Source organism: Manduca sexta, chromosome 8, assembly GCF_014839805.1.
Source record: "Manduca sexta isolate Smith_Timp_Sample1 chromosome 8, JHU_Msex_v1.0, whole genome shotgun sequence".
NCBI classification, from domain to species: Eukaryota; Metazoa; Arthropoda; class Insecta; order Lepidoptera; family Sphingidae; genus Manduca; species Manduca sexta.
This window is the reverse complement of record NC_051122.1, coordinates 6,558,861-6,580,755: the sequence shown is the minus strand read 5'-3', so window position 1 is coordinate 6,580,755 and position 21,895 is coordinate 6,558,861. Positions and strand designations below refer to the sequence as shown.

The 21,895-nt window shown below is 34.0% G+C and overlaps 2 protein-coding genes across 14 annotated transcripts in view; one reads left to right on the top strand and one right to left on the bottom strand.

Annotated features, from left to right (window-relative positions):
* LOC115446596 (furin-like protease 1) overlaps window positions 1-5,032 on the top strand; it is a 203,414-nt gene extending 198,382 nt beyond the window's left edge. For 12 of the 13 annotated variants that reach the window (XM_030173390.2, XM_030173350.2, XM_030173325.2 and 9 more), the window contains exons 15-16: window positions 708-816; window positions 3,590-5,032. In XM_030173390.2, the coding sequence (XP_030029250.2) occupies window positions 708-816; window positions 3,590-4,209 (729 nt within the window). In that variant the 3' untranslated portion in view covers window positions 4,210-5,032. The remainder of the gene's footprint in view (window positions 1-707; window positions 817-3,589) is intronic. The other variant, XM_030173399.2, reaches the window with a different exon arrangement.
* Window positions 5,033-11,851: 6,819 nt separating this feature from the next.
* LOC115446751 lies at window positions 11,852-13,167 on the bottom strand. The gene is made up of 2 exons (XM_030173532.2): window positions 12,951-13,167; window positions 11,852-12,664 (listed from the first exon to the last, which is right to left on the bottom strand). Exons 1-2 carry the CDS (start codon window positions 13,083-13,085, stop codon window positions 12,056-12,058), a joined length of 744 nt encoding a protein of 247 aa, XP_030029392.2. The 5' UTR covers window positions 13,086-13,167; the 3' UTR covers window positions 11,852-12,055.
* Between the last annotated feature and the right edge of the window lie 8,728 nt (window positions 13,168-21,895).

Genomic DNA, 21,895 nt, shown 5'->3' with positions numbered 1-21,895 from the left:
CAGGCGGGCTCTCACATATGAGACACCTACCGTCACTAACATAGAGAATAAAACCATAGAGAATAAGGTTCCTGCTTTCGTTAATCAATCTATACCGCCATTGACGCGCCCATATTGTCAGGGGTGTGTCCAGCGTGTCGCCCGGGGCCCAAGACCCGCCGAGCGACAACCCTCGACACAAACAACATCAATTTAGTTGGAACAGAATGTCAATGTTTTTTGGCTCTTGGTCGAAATTGATTGTTTTAAATAAATAATAAATTATAGGACATAGACTTTGCTTGTATAAATACAGTCGGGAAGAAACTAAAGTCTAGATTTGACGAGTTGATAAGTGTCAACTGTTTGGTCTAATAGTAATTTTATTTGCCTTAGATATTTCGGCTCTGCTGAAATACAGAACAATCTAAGGTAATTAAAAGTAAAAAAGAAACTACGTATTGGTGTCACTAAACCTTAGAAAATAATTTTCAGTATTTCGATGTTCGAGAGTACCTAAACATATTTTCTTCTAGGTAACATGTAACTATGATTGTCCATTTGAATCTTTCCGAGCTATTAGTTACTATAAATGTTATTTGGTTATAATTATCCAAAAATTCTAACGGTATTATTATTTCCTAAAAAGTTTATAACAACTATTAACAGTTTTGTTTAAGCAAAACTGAAACTTAATTAGATAATTGACACGAACACTATTTTTATAGACCCGTGAAGAGAGCCCGCCAGCTGCCGGTGACGTGGAAACAGGGCAGTACTCAAGCAGCGCAGCGGGGTGCGTCACACGAGCCCCCCAACTACCCCATACCTGTCTAGGTTTGTGCCTGTTGCTCGTACTATTACTATCCACGGCCGATGCTTTGTGTATAAGTAACATTCCGCGAAGCAGACAGCCACTTATTGTAAGAAAGCGCGACTGTGCACTAACTGCTAGCATAAGGTTAGAATTAACGAGTGGGGTCGTGAGACCCGCGAGGGCGCCTTGCTTGCGGCCGCGTTGCCTCCACGTTCAAGCTACTGCCATCTAGTACCCGCCGGGGTCCGGCATGTGATTTTAGTTAAATTTATCGGGTTTTTTATAAGTACAAGCTGTTATTATGTTTCTTTAGTTTCAACTACGCTATCCGATCATAAAGAGTAAATAGTTAGATAATGTTCTGTAACTGGTTAAGTCTTCGATCGTACTTAAATATGCGTAATTTTTATAATATTCATGTACCGTAAATTAAGTATGAACGAAGTTACGCAGCTATATTTATATTTTATTAAATTGTTTTTATACACCCCAGTGTTCATATACCTTTTTATTGACTCAATGTCTTCTATGTTGACAGCTTGATGTAATAATTATTGATTTAATATGTACAGTTTACGCGCACATTTCAACCCATGTATATTCGTAAATGTAAAATATCGTGTATTTTCTGTGCCATCGCTTGTTAATTGGCAACAAATCGATTATTGAAGAGCTAGACAACAAGTGCAATTACATTTATAATAATGTTATATATACGATATCAAATCGATAACGTCCATTTTTCATGAGTAATTGCGATGAAATTGAGAATGTGTGTCGAAAGGTTTTAGGAAATATAAACACGTAAGGCACCCATTAGATACGTATAAATTAAATTTTAAATAAACATAAGTATCAATAATTCATTTGTCTTAACTTCGTACTTAAACATTATGCTCTTTATGAAAATGAACTTTTTTCACATAATTTTTAGTTATGATACAGTGGCTACTTACTAGTAAACAGCTGTTTTGCATTTTGTATTTTAATTGGTATCAGTCTGAATAACACTGCCTATAGACATATTGTTTTATTATAATGAGACGTATACCAAATGTTAACGCATTTATCTACATTGAAGTTATTTATTTAAAAACATAGGTAACCTTACTATAGTTTGTTTAGATTCGTTTTCAAAAACAGTATTTTATCCGAAAACAATGGGTTGATAATTTTTATTTCTAGCCAATTTAGAACAATGTAGTAATAACTGCCAATAAGTTTCTTGTTAATCAAATTTGAAAGAACGGGCATACATATCTGTTATGATAAGTTTTATGGTTGAATGTTATATTGGATTTATCCGTCGGATTTGTTCATCATAGTATAATAAAAATGCAATCAATAAACGGCTTTATTACTTTAACATAGACAATGAATTTCATTTCTTTTTTAAATCATATACAATATTCACTAGAAAATTTCAATAAATATTATATTTCAATTTGCAAGACATTGTTAAAATAATAATAGAGTTTGAAAATACGAAAATAAATACTATTGCTTATGAAAATAAATAACGAAACAAATTATACTTACTTAACCTGTATGTTGAACAAAGTAAACAGTAAACACTGATGTATATTGAATTGAAAAAACATAATTTTAGCAAGTCAGTATCACAAAGTAGACGAATTACGTACAAATACTCCACAAATTTATATTATACTGTGTTGAACAAATTACCAAAATGTAATGTACTAATCATATGTATGTAATTGATGGTAACTTTTAGGTTTACGACTTATCATTGCGTATTGTGGTTGTGATCGTAGCGGAGATTGCCAATCCATATAGCATAATGAATATAAATTGTAAATAATTCGTAGGTACTTATCGATATAAATATATTTGGAGACTTGTACAAATTGCTCACAAAACTGTAAATTGAAAACGACTGAATGATCATGATTTCTCATCGACTGTTAGTTAATGTTAAAATAAGTGTAATTAATTTATTGGATATTATTTTGTGCACACTGATCACGCTATGATGTACGTGTTGACTATCGCTCGATGTTGAATGAAAGACCGCCATACGAGGCTCATTTTTGTAACAGTTTTGTCGTAAACATTGTTTATCAAGATAGGCGTTAAGTAGCAACCTAATTGTAACTATTACTGTAAATGTTGAAGCATCATTTGTATATATTGAAACTAATGTGAACGGAAAATAAAATAAAAACAATCTTTTATTACAAAATTCATAAAATGTTTTCTTTTCGATTATATCAACGGGTCTTGTCTCTGATTTGTTGTATACGTAATAGCAGTTAGTCGCAACACGTTATTTTAATTTAAGAAAACAAACCTCGTCAAACATATTTTTGTAACTTCATTATAATTTTATTGCATGTTTTGCTTTGCTTAATACGCGCTGGCTTATTATTAAATTTGCTTTCAACTTCTATTTTAACTTGCACTTTATTTTGGTCACGGCACGATTCTTATCTCTATCTCATTCACATGTCACATTACAAAATTCTATCTGATTTCATTTAATTTTGTGCACGTCTTTCTGTTTGCATGCAACTATTTTATGTTTGTTTTCCTAAATTATAGATATACGAGCAGACAAAATTATTTGAGATCAGTGACAAGATTCTAAAATTACCTCTCCTAGTTTCCATAACTTTCCTCTTTACTTACGTAATCACATCGTGCCTTCGGACGTGCATCCACATCATATGGGCTGAAGATGAGCTGCATGGACGCTGGAAAAGGTTAAGGGAGGTGACGGAGAGTTTCATTGTACTGTGAAATAATTACATGTATTTGTTCTTTTTCCGATAGAATGCGCGAAGGGCTTGCATTTGTACAAAGGCCGGTGCTACAACCAGTGCCCGGACGGCACGTACGCCAGTGAGATATCGTGGGACAGGAGCTCGAGACGACGTAACCTCACTTACTTTTCCGAAGGTGCTGTTATGAAAAGGCAGGATGTTAACGCGACCGCTTTAGAGGCTTTGGACATGGAGCCTGTCAACGATACGAAAACACCACTAACATGTCTTCCTTGTCATTACACTTGTGCGACGTGTGTAGGACCTCACGACAGCCAATGCACCTCTTGTTTAGACGACGCTAAGCTGTACAATGTAACTGGTACTGAACCGAAATCGTACTGTTATCCAAACACAGTGTTGTCGCAAATTAGAGACGCATACATGTACTCTAGGATGAATTTGGCATTAATTGTAGTCGGGTTTGTAATCACGTTCACCGCGTTGTACTTTACGATACCCTGTATTTTGAGACGGTATTGTTACGGCGGTTATTACTTCTCCAACGTGGCGTATAATAAATTGGCTGTAGACGATAAACAACAAAGCGCCGTGGAGGTCGAGGAAGAAATCCGCAAGGCTTTAAAGGATAACAGTGAAAGTGAATCGGAAGACGACTTGAATTTATAGCAACTGTTAACATTCCAACACAAGTATTACGAACTAATTGATCAAGATTATGTTAGTGATTAGGTTAATGTAGTTGTAAACTAAAGCAGGGCTCGTGTTTGTGATATTTCAATCGGTTGTCACAGTTTTTCGTGTTTTAATGTTAGTAGACGAGGTAGATAGAACGATTCGTACAAATGATTAGTAATTTCGTATAGGTATTCGTTTGTCCAAAGAAATTATACAAGACTATCAAACATCTTTTCTTCAATTTTACAAATTTCTCCGTCAATCTACCTTTAGTAGTAATAGTTTAGAATTAAATTAACAGTCATAATATCTACATTCTGTTAGCGGGATATAGTTTCTTTTGTATGATTTTCATGACTAAGTAATTTTAAGGAACGCGATGATTTCATAAGAATCTAGATCATAAGTACTTTTATAATCAAAATAGTCTGAAAGTCTACCTTAAACATAATATTAGGAGACTGTTAAACTTACCTTCATTATATTTGCATCGCATATTATGCATTTTTTCTCTACTTATTTTCATAATCTCAATTGTAGATATTTCTTTACTAAACTAAGAACCTATAGAAGTGAATTGAACAGCTCAGTTCGCGGTTCATTCGAAATTAACAAATTAATAGCAAGTATTACTGCTCGAAGAGACTTGACTATAATCATCTAGGTTAATGTTTTCTCTTTTATTTCAATTAATCATAAGTAATGATAAAGCATAATAATGTGTATTTGCTCAAGTTGCCATTTGTTTGTTTTCTACTGTCCTTTAATGGATATGTAAATATTTGTATGTATAGTATAAATGAGTTCCTATTTTCGTTTGCTGTTTTATTTTGTGCTTTAAGGCTTATCGTGCATGATTATTAATTCTATGAAGTAGATCAACATAACTCCATATACCCAAAAGAGTAGGCAGACTGCAGAGGTTTTATTAGAGCTCCCATACATCGCCAGGTTACACATTATGAATTATGAACACAGGTAAGTAAATTACAAGGAGTAGTTAGTATCTTAGTTAAACTTGAAAATACAGCTTATAAATAACAAAACTGGTCTAAAATGTTCAATTCTATAATCTACCAATTATTTCACATTAACAACGTATAAAAATTAAATCATTTAATTTTCTTGGAATACTCTTTAAATTATATTAGCTACCATATTATAAAAGCAAATTATTTTCCGTGAAATGAATCTGGATGTTTTTTTTTTATCCGGGCATGGCAAATTGAACCCCTTTACCTGGTGGTAAGCGGAGTGGAGTCCAGATGGAGTATCCACGGACGAGATATGTTTATCTGCCGCTAGTCGCCACAATTATGCCGGCCTGTTAAAATATATTTCCTGCAGGGGCAAGTCAAGATAAAAAGTCGCCTATGTGTTAATCCAGGGCATAGTTTATATGTGAGCAAAATTTCGTCCAAATCTTTTTTTTTATCTCGGAATGACGAGACGAGCTAATGCCTGATGGTAAGCGATACGACCGCCCATAAACAGAAGAAACACCATTCAACACCTTGAATTATAAAGTATTGTTTGGTATTTCACAGCGCTCGTCATCCTAAGACTTGAGATGTTAAATCTTATTATGTCCAGTAGTTACACTGGCTAGAATGTAACTACTAACACATATCCAAGCAAGACGTAAGATCTGATAGTAGAAGTAAGATTGCATGAATAAACCAGCTTGACTGGAGTCACACCATTAACTCACACTCAAATCACCACAAAACTTGCTTTTACCTTTCGTACGGTAAGTGGGATTTCCGCAAACCCACTAATCCCAAAACCAACGTAAATCTCTTCCCTAATCCCAATTCTTTTCCTTTAAGGCCAACAGCGCATCCAATTCTTATAGCATTATCTTTTTTATGGGAAGTTTAAAAATATATTACACAACACCAGCAGTTTAGTTCTATGTTTAGCAGTAAACTTCATTTGCCTGAAGTTCATAGTGACATAGCAAATTCGCTCTAAATCACCTCCAAATATTAAAATACAAAGTATACTTTATCTGGACATAAAAAAAAATAACAATCTACTGCTTAAAGAATTTTAACATCAGATGACAACGGTAAAGAACACAAAAATGTTTGATTTTTATTTTTTAATATTCCATCTCATTATCCATTGACAAAATCCAAAAAAGCCTTAATTTCCGTTTATAACAAAGAACTCAGAAAATGTATGATTCCAATTAAATACCCTTCAAATATCGACAAAAGATCAATACAATGGAGATGCGTTCAGAGGTACCAACGGCCATTATTAAAGAGATCCCTCGGAATAAACGCGTTCGCATCTGACGATCAATAAAGCTAATGTATTGGGTAATAGAACCCTCTTACACGGATCTTGTTACGCTGGATATGCAATAACCCGATTTTTTATGATTTATGCTGTGGTAATGATGTGGCAAGTAGGGATAATGACGATTGGAAAAATGAAACTTTATAAGAAATTGTGAATGTATAATAATTGTATGGTAAAAATGGTCAGTGTGTGAATAAAAGAAGAATATATGTGTTTAATTTTTAACAAAACGACAAAGATAGAATCACCGAAAATATAACGGAACTAAATGTTTTTGTAGCATCAGATAAATGTAAAAAGTACTAAAACTTTAACGCTCAAATTGTACACGAAATCTTAAACAAAAACAAGGTACTGAAAATTTTACCTACTTTCCGCAAAGTAGAAATTACCAGCGCTAAGTAATAAGCCGAACAAATAACTGCACTAACAGACTTCAGATAGTTTCAAAACAAAACAGTTAAAAAATTCTGCACTGTTCTCTATTTTACAAATTGGACTAGAAATATATTTCATCAGCACACCTGGTCGATTAATTTCGACTCTGTCCATGGAAATGAGTTTCAAAATAGAAATCCAATATAACAAATAGGGATTGCACGAATTGAATTGATCGGAATGTCAGTTTGTTTCAAAGCAGTGCAAATTAAGTTACCATTCAGAGACAGGCAACGCAGATTTAGAGTTGCATTGATTGGACTTGTAGTAATGTGGCGAGGTAGGTTTTGTATGTAAGAAATAATTGAATTTACAGGACATCATTATAAAACATCCGTTATTTTAATATTTTTTTAAAATAACTAATTCTAGATAATAAGTACCGAACATATCAATATTAATATCCATGACTACAATCCGCACTAGGCTAGCGTGGTGGACTAAGGCCTAATCCCTCTCAGTGGTAGAGGAGGCCCGTGCCCAACGGTGGGACAGTATATAATACAGGGCTGATATTATTATTATTATTATATCCAGGACTAGAATTGGTCTCCCGCCGTGGTCGGATGATGCCATATATCTACAATAACAGTCTTATAAAACTAACACTCAGTACAAAGGTGGTGGTACTTTGGAACCTACCATGGACACAAGATTTTTTGCGTTTCCTGACACTCAAATTGCAATGATGACATCATATCTATTAAAAAAAAAATGCTTTATTCATCACGTAGGCGAACATACTTGCACTTATGATAAGTCAAAGTACATGAGAATATTTAATTATTTAATTATTACTTAGATAATTAGTCAGTATTCCATGCTGATAAACAACACATAGACATACATTTAGCTATGTTTGGTAATTCTCGATATTCAATTAATATGAGAGGGCCTAGTTTTAAATGAATTAGTTTACTTTGATTGATATATTTAACTTTTTCGAGTTAATATCACATCTAGTAAATTGTAACATTGACATCCTTCCCCTTGCCATGTCACCTCTGCGACTCGAGATTTCTGCCAAAATGCCAATAATTACGTAGGGAGAAAAAATAATTTGTTTCCCCCAACCCGCTACTCATGTGGCAATTCCCCACCCATCTTTCTTTTCAATCTCCTGCACGTGCAATATTACATTGTTCCTTATTTTCTTTTAGAATTCATTGTATAAATAACAATTATTAAGGTAGAAAGTAGAGGTTTGGGAGTACGTTTGGTATGGTCGATGTCTTTGGGTGATGACCATTTGCCATTAGATGAGCTGATAGCTTGTCTGCTCTGGAATACTATAAAAAAAATGAATAAAGTTAATATAAAAGGTATTGGCATTCGAAATACATCAGGAGCTGGGTATGATTCAGTCGGGATCAAAAATTATTTGGAGAGCAATGTAAGTAATTATTTTACAGAACTTACGACCCAAAACTTCCCAAAGGTACGCCTAAACCATTAATCCATATGAAAAAACGTAGCATGACTTTTCATTCACATACGTATTGGAGAACCTCCACTAACCACAATAGAAAACTAATTACTAAAGGCATTACTTCCAACTCATTTGCCAATAATCGAGTGAAGATGGCACGGAGCCGATTCAAAACGTGTGACCCAATTCCTATAGGAACATGCGACATAGAAACGATAAATCATTCACTGATAAAAGTTAGCTGATCGTAAACGACAGTCCCGCCCTGGAGTTATAAAACAAGCCATGCGAGCCTATCTCGAACTCTTTATAGGTTTGTAGCATTTTATACACTATTGACCGGCCGACTGGGGCCAATAAGCGCCCGATACGAATATTGTTTTCTTTATGATGGTCTAAAGTGTAGAAATAGACTTTTAGAAATATTTTTGAAGGTATGTAATCTTTTCTTGTAACATTTTTTCTTAATAAAGGCAGTTTCCCCATGTGTAATCGAGAATTACCGTGTTGCAAGGGTAAAAATACCGTGTGTTTACCATGAATCAGGAAAACCAACTGTAATGAAGCGGTAGCTAAAAAAAAAGGTCCCCAATTTGTAATTTGAGTTCATTTATTTGGTATTACCGGCATATGTTGGTAATACGGTGAAAAATGACACGGTCAAGGCAATACTTTCTTACCTTGACGGTAGATAAGGTCCAGATTACGGTGCATCAACCATAATTACCGTGTACATAGAGATACTAGCTGACACGGCGCATGTTCCATTTTTAGATAAATTCTGCTTTACCTACAAATATTTGGACTGGACATACTACAGAAGTATTGTAAATACAATGTCCCTCCTTTCTAATACACTGGTTTTGATTATTTATTTGATTTCAAAACTCATTTTACCTATGCCCGGTCCAGTGCAGTCAAACAATGTTGCAGAAAGGATTTTGCTAAAGATCAGCTTTATGCATGACTAATATTCTGTAGTCGGCCGATTCCCGAGCGAATTTTGTTAAAGAGTCCACACAGCTGAGAATCAAATTCAGGATATTATAATCCATAAACCCTAACTCTGCCACGCACATAAAAATAAAAGGTCAAAAAACTCGTGAATTATATTTATATTTATTTACGTCCTCCCTGACGCGCCCACGAAATTTTAATAAGGAATGGTTTTAAGCCAACCCTGGAACCATCTAGAATAAATGAATTTAAAGTAGGTCTTAGTAAATTCTTAAGAGCTTAACACAAGTGTTTTTATGAAATTCTTAAGAAATTAATGGATGTCCAGGAATTTTTCAGTTTGTAAATAAATGCTTAAACGTAGACCTGTGTCTCCCAAGGGGTAGGAAATTATGCTACTAATTCACCTCTTCTACGCAAAGCTTATTTCCATATCACGCTATTTTTTAAATGGGTACATATGAATTATGACCACTGGATTCCATGGTTTGGATAAAGTGTTAACTGACTAGAGATTGATTATCACACAATAATCAATACAGTTGATGCACTACACCTGACGATGAGCAGAGTGGAGTTCAAATCGATTGTCAAAACTATTATACGTATTATTTTTTGTAAGCCACATTTTAGGTATACCTACGCTGGCTCGTGATTAGGGTAAACAAAGAAAATATCCTTAAAAACAGATACGGCAATACGACCTCACATCTGTTTAGAACATAAGGTAATCAAAATTGTACTTTAAGCGTTAGGTCACTTAGTTATAGTTCCAATAAACATAGATAATTTACAGCTCTTAAGACTAGCACGGACCGAATACTAAAAGACAATAAACGGAAAGCTCTCTGTAATGGTCAGCTGACGTTAAACGACAAGAGGTGCCATTAAACACAGATGGTGCGGGACAGACCGTGTGTACAAGGGAAACTTTGTACAGTACAAAATATAAACAATGGTCTACATTGTAAGTACAAAAAATATCTAAATATTTGTACTGAAGATACTATTAAAAGAAAACTAAATATTATTTAGCAAGCGGCGATAGCTTAGTCGATTGTGGAACGAACTGCCGAGACGAATGTCAGTAGGTTCAAAACCCGAGGGCACACACTTCTAACTTTTCTAAAAATTATGTGTATATGCTTTGTGAATTATCGCTTGCTTTAAAGGTGAAGGAAAACATCGTGAGGAAACTTTCACACCTAAGAAGTTCTCTCCAGGAATTTCGAAGGTGAGTGAAGTCTACCAATCCGCACTAGGCCAGGGTAGGAGGCCCGTACCCAACAGTGGGACAGTATATAATACAGGGCTGATAATATTATATTATAAATAATATTTAAACGGTTATGAGTTTGTTGCTCACTGTACTAATATACCAATAATAGTGTAATACTATGTTTATTTAAAGCTGTTTTGAGAATCCAGGATAGATAATGATAATATAAGCACCAGAGGCTAAGGGTGAAATGGTGTGTATGGGCGGTCGTATCGCTTACCATCAGGCGAACAGCAAGCGCGTCTTGTCATTCAGAGCAAACAAAAAGACCCAAAATGGAACCCGACACAACATATAGGTACTAATATGCATAAATGAAGTCTACAAATCGTTCTAATGATAAGTATAGGTAGATATCAATGAATGACGAAGGGGAAGCCGGCAAGAATCGGGTTATATAGATCCTTCGCCACTGATGAGCACAGAATTTACATAATATTAACAAACATAAATAAATTCAACCACTGGACGTAATATTTTAACAAATAGGTTTTAAAATTACTTTGAAGAAAAATTTTATGCAAGCGATATTGTTTTATAAAACTCTCTTTACTAATTATCTTTTAATTACAACTACAATATTTCACCTCATCTCTGGCGTGCAATGAATTTTTACATGAAATTTAAAGAAACACTATGCTTTTTTTGTTAATTAAAAATATAACTACATTTAAAAATAACACAATAGCTGCCATTAATCTTATATTTTTCATATGAATATCATGCAATACAAAATAAAGGCAGGTTTAGAACTCGGGTACTCCATTGTTCTAATTTGAATGCACTACAATATTTTTCATCGGATATTGATACATAAAAAGGTTTTGTCTTCTTTTATGGTGACGTTTTATTTGTGCAGAAACGTGGCGACGTATTTTATTAAATTCAAATCGTTATTACTACAATGGTAGGTACAGATAATGCCATCAATGATGACGCACTCGACACCGTTATAATTTCTCTAGCTTATAATAGTTATAAGCAACTTTAGTGTGCAACAATTATCCCTGGTGTTTTAGGTCTGCCGATACACACTACCTATGACACCACACGCACACTACGATGCATAAAATAATCAAGAGAGCGTAACGATCAATTTGGATGATGCTCTGCTTCAATTTTATTATTTATTTGAGTTGTTCGGTGTATTTTGTTATTATTGGTGTATAATTTACCGTATTTATAATCGACATTATTATGAAGCGAAATAAAAAAGATTAAAGAATCCAATGGAACTTTATTGCGAAATACAATTAAACAATCATTAGAGTAACATGGTTAATATAATACAATGAAGTCTTCATAGAGAAAATAAAGATGTCTCGTTGAAAAATAAATATCGGCACGTAGAAAAAAATCGAAGATCTACTTAATAGTTAATACACTGCCATGTAGATTCAATTTTTGTTTTAAACATTTTAATCTTAACATTCTTGTTTTTGTGTTTGCACCTTTTTGCTAGCCACAGTTTTTCTCCATCTATAATAACCAAGTGTTTGTAACAATCTTCTCAGGGTTGAAACAGATGCATCAAGTTGTATACGCTCTTTTAAAATATTTTTTAGCTCAGACAATTTTGGATATTCATGATGTTCTTTATAGTAGTTTTGAATAATTTTTCTAATCGCATCAAAATTAGATTCGTCTAAATTAAATTTCCTTGGTTTTACCTTTCTCTTCTCCATAGGCGATGTAAACATTGCAGCACGTGTGCTCTGGTTAGCAGTAGCATGTGATGTACTCGCTTCAATTTCGGAATCAGTATCTTCATCCGCAAGCGGGTCTTTTTCATCATTTGTACTTGCCGTGGCACCTGATTCATCTTTTACCACGGCTGTATTCGATTCCGTAGCAGGTTTTATATTATGCTTCATTTCATATATCCTTCTTTCCCTTAAAACTCTAGTCACAGTGCTTTCAGATACGCCAACAGCCTGTGCAGTTCTCCAACGTGCGTCAGTGAGTTTTTCTGCGTAATTACTAGTCGCTTCTTTTTTCATGAAATCATACACTTTTGAAATCATTTCTCTTGCCTAAAACAGAAAAAATCAAATTAGCGTTAAGCGTATAAATGTATATAAGCCATTTACTTTATTATGTCAGTATATGGTATAAAGCGGTATGAGGTGGTGAAAATGTAAAGATAAGGCGGATAACGGCAACAGTGTAAGCATTATAGTGTTCATATTATGCGTAAGTGAAGTCCGTATAAAGCTATAGCTATGAAATGGTTTTCGACATAAAAGCGACTAATAATAAGTTTTGATATGCTTTAATTACTACCTATTTTAGACAATTTAAAATCACAATATAACATACCTGGCTTTTAAGTACAACACGCTGTGTTTTTCTGGACATTTTAAAAAATACAGTAAAAACTATCAAAACATTAAGTAGAGCAACTTTCGTGCCGAATCTATAGATTTGAACGTGGATTCCACTACATGTGTGCATTGAACCGCTGACGGCTCGCAACTGCCGCTTGGATCAATGTTCCCTTACCCCGCGAACACCTCCCCCCTCAGACATTGGTGGGGCGCGTCACGCGACATGGTATATCGTTGAAGATAGAGCATTACCCACGACCGCGTAAGCGACGAATAAAGGCAAATTGAGACTTATACTAAAGTTTTTGATGCTTACGCGGTATAACATTATCTCCAACGGTATTTGTAAATAAAACGCATTGTAATACATTTTTTAGAATTAAATGAATATTAAACCAAAGAATTCTAGGAGCTCAATATTATGTTGTAGGGTTGGATTCCATTGCAACTCCAGCCAATTTATGTTCAAAGATACTGTCAATTTCTTTTTCTGTTTTAATATTTAGATTTAAATTCGAGTGCCATCGTTTTACCTCCACTTAAGTCAACACTAGAGCATGAAATAACTCAAAACATTCAGACTAAATTAATAAATTAAACTTTATCCAGAATCTTTAATAAGTATAGAATAGGATCAAGAACAATATCTCTCACGTTTAATAAAATAAAATGTACTTACCAAAATTTTCCTTAGTACCCAACATATATGTACATACCCCAAATCAAGTATTAAACTTCATATATTTTCTCCTTATAAGTTCGTCGACAAATTTACAGAGTTAATAATATATAGCAATATAACGTGGCAAATTCATAAACCAGTGTTACCAACTCCTCAGAAAAATTTCATATGAATTTCGTAATATCACAATGCAATATTGCGGTATCCTATGTCGTACATAAGTCCTTCTCAACAAGTTACGTTAACTTAAGTACTGTTCATAAAGGAATATTTATATTTCAAAAGTATTCATTGTGAAACTGTAATATTAATTTAATAAGAAGTTTGTAATACTTATGTTATAACCTTTGGTATTTGGTTCTTAAAAAGAAATAGGTAGTGTTTTTTAAGAATACATACTGTTCTAATTAGTCCCACTGCAATGCACGTGGGCCTCTTGTAGTACTGATAGAGATTGGGCTTGCGGCTTGGTAGACTTCACACACCTTCAAAATTCTTATAAAAAACTTCTCAGGTATGTAGATTTCCACACGATGTTTACCTTCAGCGTTAACGCAAGTAGTAATTCATAAAGAATATTCACATAAATTAAGATACGACAGAGATGCGTGCCCTTTGTTCTAAATCTGCAGACATTCGTCTCTGCAATCCGTTCCTCTACAACTAAGCTATTGCGACTAATCTTTAATTTTCACATAATCATTATGATAATTTCATTTGGTTTTAAGAACAGACTAATACGTATTACAATTGTAATACAAATGAATTTCAAGACAGCGAAATAAGTAAAAATCTAAGACTGCAATTGATCTCTTACGCTGAAAGAATCACTAAGTCCAACACTATCTACAAAACAAACCACTGATCAAAACCAATACGAGTAATACGAACAGAGTTTACACAAGTTTCGAACTATTGAAGTGCGGGATAAAGTCTGAATTAATTTTAAACTGATTTTCTAACTTCGTAAGCCGCTTACGTGTTACGTTGTTACAAACAAGCATGCATGTTTTATATTCGATGTTGCATAAGCTTCGTGTTCCCTGCGAAAATAATTAATAATTACTGTTATCTATTGTTGTATATATCCACCCTCTTAATATGCGTTATTAATCAATATTTAAATTTATAGTGCCTTTAAATATGTCAAATAATTTGAGCGCTAAACAAATCACATTGAATAAGCTAATCCAGTGATTAGCTTATTCACTGTGATTTGTCAGTACAAATGACTAGAAAAGTAGTGATTTAATGTATTGAACCGTTTAATAGACAAAGCTTAAGTTGTCGTTTAAAACCTTGTTCTGATCTGAGTCGACTTAGTTTAGTAAACATAACCCAGCTCTCAAAAACCGTCACATGCTGTGACTTAAGATATGATTAGAGATGTTGTTGATATCTGTTTATTAAATAGCGGCAATCTTAAGATTTTGATTTTAATTCGGCCGTATCTTAACTGATATCGCGCTTCAGAGCGAAACTGCGTTACATTGATAATATAGGCCTAGAAATATATCGACTATACCCTATTTGTTACTTTTCCATCGAAACTTAAATGGTATCCAAATAAAATAAAAGTAACGTATTATAACAAACTAAAAAGAGTAAAACAAGCTCGTTTTGAACTTAGTTTCCAGTTCCACAAGAAAATGGTCAGAAAAATGGCCGAACGTTCAAATATAAACTCCGCATTCGCACGCCCTTGTCCCTATGAAATGTCTACATTGCGCAATCCGCTTTCACCCATTTTTTTCGTAGTAATATTTCGCTATACCTATTTACTATCGCCAGAGGTTGAAAAATATCATCCCTTCCCTCAGTACCTTGTTCCTACCAATTATCCATATTTATACTCTTTTACACTAGATTTCCCTCAGTACTGGAAGAGGTCTGCACTCAGCATTGGGCTGTATATAACACAGGGCTCGTAAAAGTTATTATTATTGTATTTTTATTATTACACGTCAGGTTTTAAATGACAATGCCTACTATCAGGCAACCCGTTAACTTGTTAAATCTTTTCCACGATAAATTCAAAGAATTAAACAGGCCTGCACGTCTGCCTTTAAAGTATTTTCAATTCGAAACGTAGTTGGCAGAAAAGGCAATGGTCGGGAAACTTGCACGTCTGTGAAGATTACTGAGGACGTCTGCAGCGTCCAGTGATACCAGTCTTGCACTTTGAATCCCTTAATGCAAAGAAAACTAACAAACAGGCGGTATCTTTAGAATTAATTTGCTTTTGCGTTATTTTGTATCATGTTGCAATTATATTGCTATTTAATTGATGGTCTTGTTTTATTTTTTCATGACTTCACACAGTATTTTACTATAACTAGGTATATACTATACACAGATTATTATAGATGCGTAAGATTATGAAGATGTTTTTTTTTATATAGAAGCCTATGCTTTATCCTCAGTAAACATTTTGAAAACCATTCCAATGCTATCTGCGGGCTACAAACATTCCATATACGTGTGGGCACAATAAGTAACACATTATTTATGAGAGCTCCACGTTGATCCTATTAAAAAGGGTCCCGTAACAGCCAAGTCACGTGTCAAAGGCGAATTTGTCATTGCAACCATTTTTATTCGAAGATTACGAGACGCCTTGGAGACAAAGATAACCGGCTAAGACGAAATACGGTGCCATCAAGGTTTACGTTGTTTTTTATTGATTATATACTGGCCCGTTTATGGCCTTGTAAACGATGTTATTTGACTTTCTTCGCTACGACATAATATCTTGTTGACCCATGTACAGTCTCATTCGAGATTTTCTTAATCTTAGACAAAACATCAAATATTTTCCGGTCCGATAGCGACTACAGTACACAAGGTTTAACAACGTGAATACATTCCGTTTCGAGATGATCTGTGTATACACATTTTTAAACAGGCCGCCATAATTGTGACGACTAGCGAGAAACAACCTCTCATCAGTGGAATCTATCTAGACCCTTCTCCGCATAACATCTGGTGAAGTGGGTACTTAGCTTTCCCAGTAAAAAAACAGTCATGAACAATTTACTATACTGATGTTAATCTGCAGTTGAAAAAACACTTTATAAAAAAATCGTATCCCAAAATACAACCATATAGTTAAAAGTTCAATTCAGTACCTAAACATAGACGAAGTTACATTCAAAATATTTATAGTAGTTACTCTACAAAAATGGATTTTATTGCCGTATTACTAGAATATTTCTCAAAATATATGTATACGTAACGAAATAGTTTATACGAAGTGTTTTGTCTCATCGGCCTTTCTTGATGCGTTCCATCAAATTATTTAGAATGAAGTATTAGGGCTGACAAAAAGACGAGACAAAAGAAAATCGAAATAATATTTCGGAAAAAAATATTTCTTTACGTACATTTATTTTGAATAATAGTCATTACATATTTTAATATAACTAAATCACCGAGCAGGTTCGAACGATTCAACAAGTATTTTTATGGCTGCAATAAACTAGGGGAGATCGTTTAGACAAATCGACATCAATGAATTTTCATTCCAATGGCTAATATGTATATAGTCTATATTCTCTACAACCAAAACATTTTTAGAATTTTATAGCATTTTTTTCCAACTACCTATTATTCGCATATACTCACGTGACATTTTTCAAAATAAAATGTGGCCTTCGTTACTTAAGGACAAATGTTTTTTTTTTAATATTTATTAAAAAATTGTTTCAATAGTTCCATATAATATGCAACACACTAACTCATAAAATTTATCACTTTTACATAAAAAACAAATACAAATTACCCAACCCTTTGTTAACAAGTTTTAATAAATATGAGAAAACGAGGATGAATTAAACACAATACATTGCTGATAAAATATAAAAGACTTATTAATCCTTACAATATCCGTAAACCAGTAATTCTTGGTTATCGATCTTGTGTTTTCAACTTGGAAAATTAACTACAGCCCAAGGCTTTGAGGAAATTAAATTATTTGAGATGCGGATTTATTTACGTTGAACAATAAACAGAACAGTAAAGATTTAATAACATGCGGATGGAAGCTAAAAGGAAAATATTTGTGGCAGAAAGTAATAAAAATGTATTGTGATAATTCGCTTGGTGAGTTAATGGAGTCATGCAAAACTTCGCTTTTATACCGGTTAAGTCCTTCAACAATAATTGCGTTTGTGATGTGGATACTGAGATAGGAGCGATCGTAAAAAATATAGGAACTAATCTAGTTGGCTTACTGTAGTAGGATGCGTAAAAACTTTATTCATTTTAGTGGTAGGGCCACATCAGCATCGGCAAAAGATGAAAATTGAAGAGAACCCAACACGACTTATAGGTATTTATAATATGCATAAATGCGGTCTGGAAATTGTTCTAATGATAATTAGATTTTACATCAATTACGAAAGGGCAGACGGTAGGAATCGGGTATATGGACCCCTCAGCACTGCACACCAGGGATCACTGTTTTATAGTAAAAGAATTTTGTTACATGGAAGTGTGTTACCTTTGTTGTTGCGTTCCATATTTTGTTTACATAGGGTTAGGGGCTCGGTCCAATGCTTGCGCGGATGATAGTATATTTGTATATATATATATATATGTGTTTTTTTATTGTTTTGAATGACGAGACAAGCTTGCCGTTCGCCTGATGGTAAGTAATACGACCATAAACAATAAAAACACCATCCAACAACTCGAATTACAAAGTATTGTTTTGTATTTCACTACACTCGCCATCCTGAGACGTGAGATCTTAAGTCTCATTATGTCCAGTAGTTTCTAGGTGTCGAAATTGGGCCGTAAGACCGGTGAAACGCTTCCAGCGGTAGTGATAATGCGTATTACTAAAGCAAAAAAAAAAATCGAGAGTCAAGATATTCGAATCCTATTTGAAGTATAATATCCAATTCTGTTTGAAATTCCATATAAGGCACACAATACTTCCTGTAACAATGTGCCTGTGTATGTGGCAGTTATTTTCATTCTCCATTGACTGACCACTGATCGCTTGCATAAAAATCGGTGGTATACTGCACTCCATATTTTAAAACTACTCTATAAGTAAAAGTTTTAAATATAACTGACATGGCTAATACAAAAACTCTTTACGTCACACGCCATTACACACGAGCATCTTCTACATCTGAGAAAAAAGTTAACGGCAATTAGGACCTCGCTGTTACTTGCCCGCCCATATTTTTAAAGGAGATTGGTCTTAAACAAGTGACGCTAATTGACTTGGGCCTCGAAAGCGTTATTCATTGCAAAAGCTTCGGCGTGTCCAAAAATTCTATTCATTTCTTTACTGTGAACATACTCAGTGTAATTGAGTTGTTCAACTTTGCTTCTGTATAACTTCGATTTCAAAATATTGACGCGGACCACAATTTCAGTTGAAATCGACGTTGGAACATCATTGTTCTAGTTATATGGCACATCGGCTCTCGGGTATTGTGATCCGTGAAGTCCTGCCTTCAATTTCCAGATCGTGCGAACCTTTGTCCGAATTTTTGGTCCCAAATTCGGATTGGATTTTTAGCCGATAGTGCGCCACACCTCGATACGTTGCTATCGTGTCGTGAGAAAGGAATACACTGGTGAAATGTTTTCACGAAACGCCACGGTGTTTTATAAGAAATCTCACCACTAATACTATAAGACGTAAAGCTTATAATTGTTAAATTTATATCAGAAAATGTTTTTCAGTATAAAGATTTTCCTGGAACAAAAAGTAGCCTATAGCAATCAGGTGTAATATAGCTTCCTATTAGTGAAGAAAAAATACAAAATGGTTCCGATTACGGAACCATTTTGTATTTTTTTATCAATTAAGTAAACAAACTCTTCAACTTTATATTATATTCGTATCTATACATGAACTACATTACCCCAATAGCAATTTTTATAAGTATGCCAACATGAGCAAAACCTAGTAAAAATAATAAGAAATTTCAGGAGCGATATTTTTCTCATTTTAAGACCAAGATATCTAATTGCCTGGCTAATTGCCAAGGACGTAAGAAGCATTAAAACTGCAAGAATTATTGCGGACGGGTCTCGTCCAGATGTAATTGATTGTTGTCGAGGTTAAGTTTAATGGCAATTCAATGTTCTATTTATAGGTAAATTGAGTTTTACTTATTTGCACAAGTAATTACAACCTCCTATAGTTGTTTAATGTTGGTGAGTTGAGAGTACACTAAGTAAAAACTGAACTAATTCGATGGAAATTGATTCAAGGAAAACTAGGTATTTGTAATCTTTTCGTTACATTGGGTAAAAGTATTAGTAGTAAAGTATTAGTATTAGTAAGTCACATCGAAATGAGAAATTCTTCCTTTTTTTAAAGTCGGTCAAAAATATGTATACTTAGATAGTCAAAGACTATAAAACTATATTGTTAGTTATACCGGACAACAGATCCAAATTTCTGCTCCAAAACTTATTAGCAATTGGTAATAAGTCCCTGACTTATTTGAAATCTCCGTGTGACAAGATGTCGCAGCGCCTTTGAAATTAATACAAAAATAATATATTTACAAAAAATATACTAATATTCGCATTAAAAACATGCATATGATGATATGAAAAAAATATAAAGTTTTTGCTCGCGGCTTCGCCCGCGTGATGGAGTTTTCCGGAAAAAAAAATCCGGTTCACGTGATATGTTTCGTTATATTATGACCAAATTACACAAAATCATTACAAATTGTAGCCTATGTGTAATTCTGATATACAAACAATATTACTGTAAAGTTTCATCCAAATCCGTTCAGTACGCTTTTCGTGAACATACACACATTCGTACATCCATCCTCACAAACTTTTGCATTTATAATATTTGTAGGATTTTACATTGGTGTTTTGCTATTTCACGGTAGATTGAATAACCATCACATAAGCGCAAAAATGTCGTATATATTTATATGAGAAGATTTCTTGTCAATGTCTGCTTAATATAATCTTAGAACTCTTTGTGTATAGTATTATTTTTGATTCTAAACAATGTTTATATTTTTAAAAAAGATCTAACTAAAGATAACACGGTATATTGCAGTCCACTCCCAGTTACTTTAAATATGAAACTACACAAAAGTTAGATGAGTATAGGTCACGCGGTCACACAATACCTATGTCGACGCTATCACGTGGCGCTCTGACCAGCTGCAATTATAATATTCAGACTCTAAATTTACAAATTCTAAATTAAATACATTCTAAAAGTATTAAGAGCGTATAAAATTTTATACAATTTGAAGATGAACAGTTAAAAGTAATACGACTTATAGATTAATCAATTTCATATAATTTGATTACGTGAGCCACATGCAAGTTTACACGCGCGCAATGTTTATAGTCACATATTTTAGTTCCAAATACGCTCACGGGGCGCTGTTTCAATTTCTATACAAAAATTTACTTAAACGAAACCATTACGTTTACGATACTATAACGCATAAACTCATGCTAGGGTTACAGACACGTAGCTATTAATGTAGTCAACTAGTAAAACAAATCTCCTGAGATTTAATGTCATTCAAATTTAAACTGATCTATATTAGTAGTTTTCTACATTGTAAATAATCAACACGATACCTAAATTTAAAGCTATCTACACAGATTCTAGCACATAGGTATATCTACGAACGACTACCGCACTAAGGTTCTGGGTTCGAATCCAAATCGAGCCAAAACAATTGTGATTGGGTTTCCATCTTAAAAATTACTCAGTCGCAACTCGGAGTCAGAAAGTGGGCAGTTAAATACGCCCGTGCCTTGGAAATCACGTAAAGCCATTGATACTGCGCCTGATCTCACTCCGATTATATCAGATTGCGGTTTCATCGGACTATGAGAGTGAAGGAACAGAGAGTGCTACTGTGTATTGCGCACATAGTAGTACACTATAATATCTCCAGCGTACCTAACTGGTCTCCGTTGATATTAGCCGCCGTGGCCGAAACTCGGCTAGGAAGATTCACAATCCACTACATTTATACATAAACACCACAATGATAAAATCAAATTCCAGCAACAAAAATCTATTAAAGCCAAAAATTACTTTGTATTCTCAGTAATTCTATTGTATAATTAAAGGATAATAGAATTAAATTTCGGAAATTACTTCAAGGCAATTAGGGAACGTTTTGTAATATCAAAATAATCTTTATTCTGTCAAATTAGAACAGGCCAGCCAATCAAAGTCCTGCAAATATTACTCAGTTAGTAAATTTACTTTGGTTGGTTGAACAAACCGA

Coding starts and splice junctions, on each gene's coding strand:
- LOC115446751 (XM_030173532.2), bottom strand. CDS start 13,085: ATGCACACATGTAGTGGAATCCACGTTCAAATCTATAGATTCGGCACG. Junction 12,665..12,950: donor GTGTTGTACTTAAAAGCCAG/GTATGTTATATT, acceptor TTTCTGTTTTAG/GCAAGAGAAATGATTTCAAA.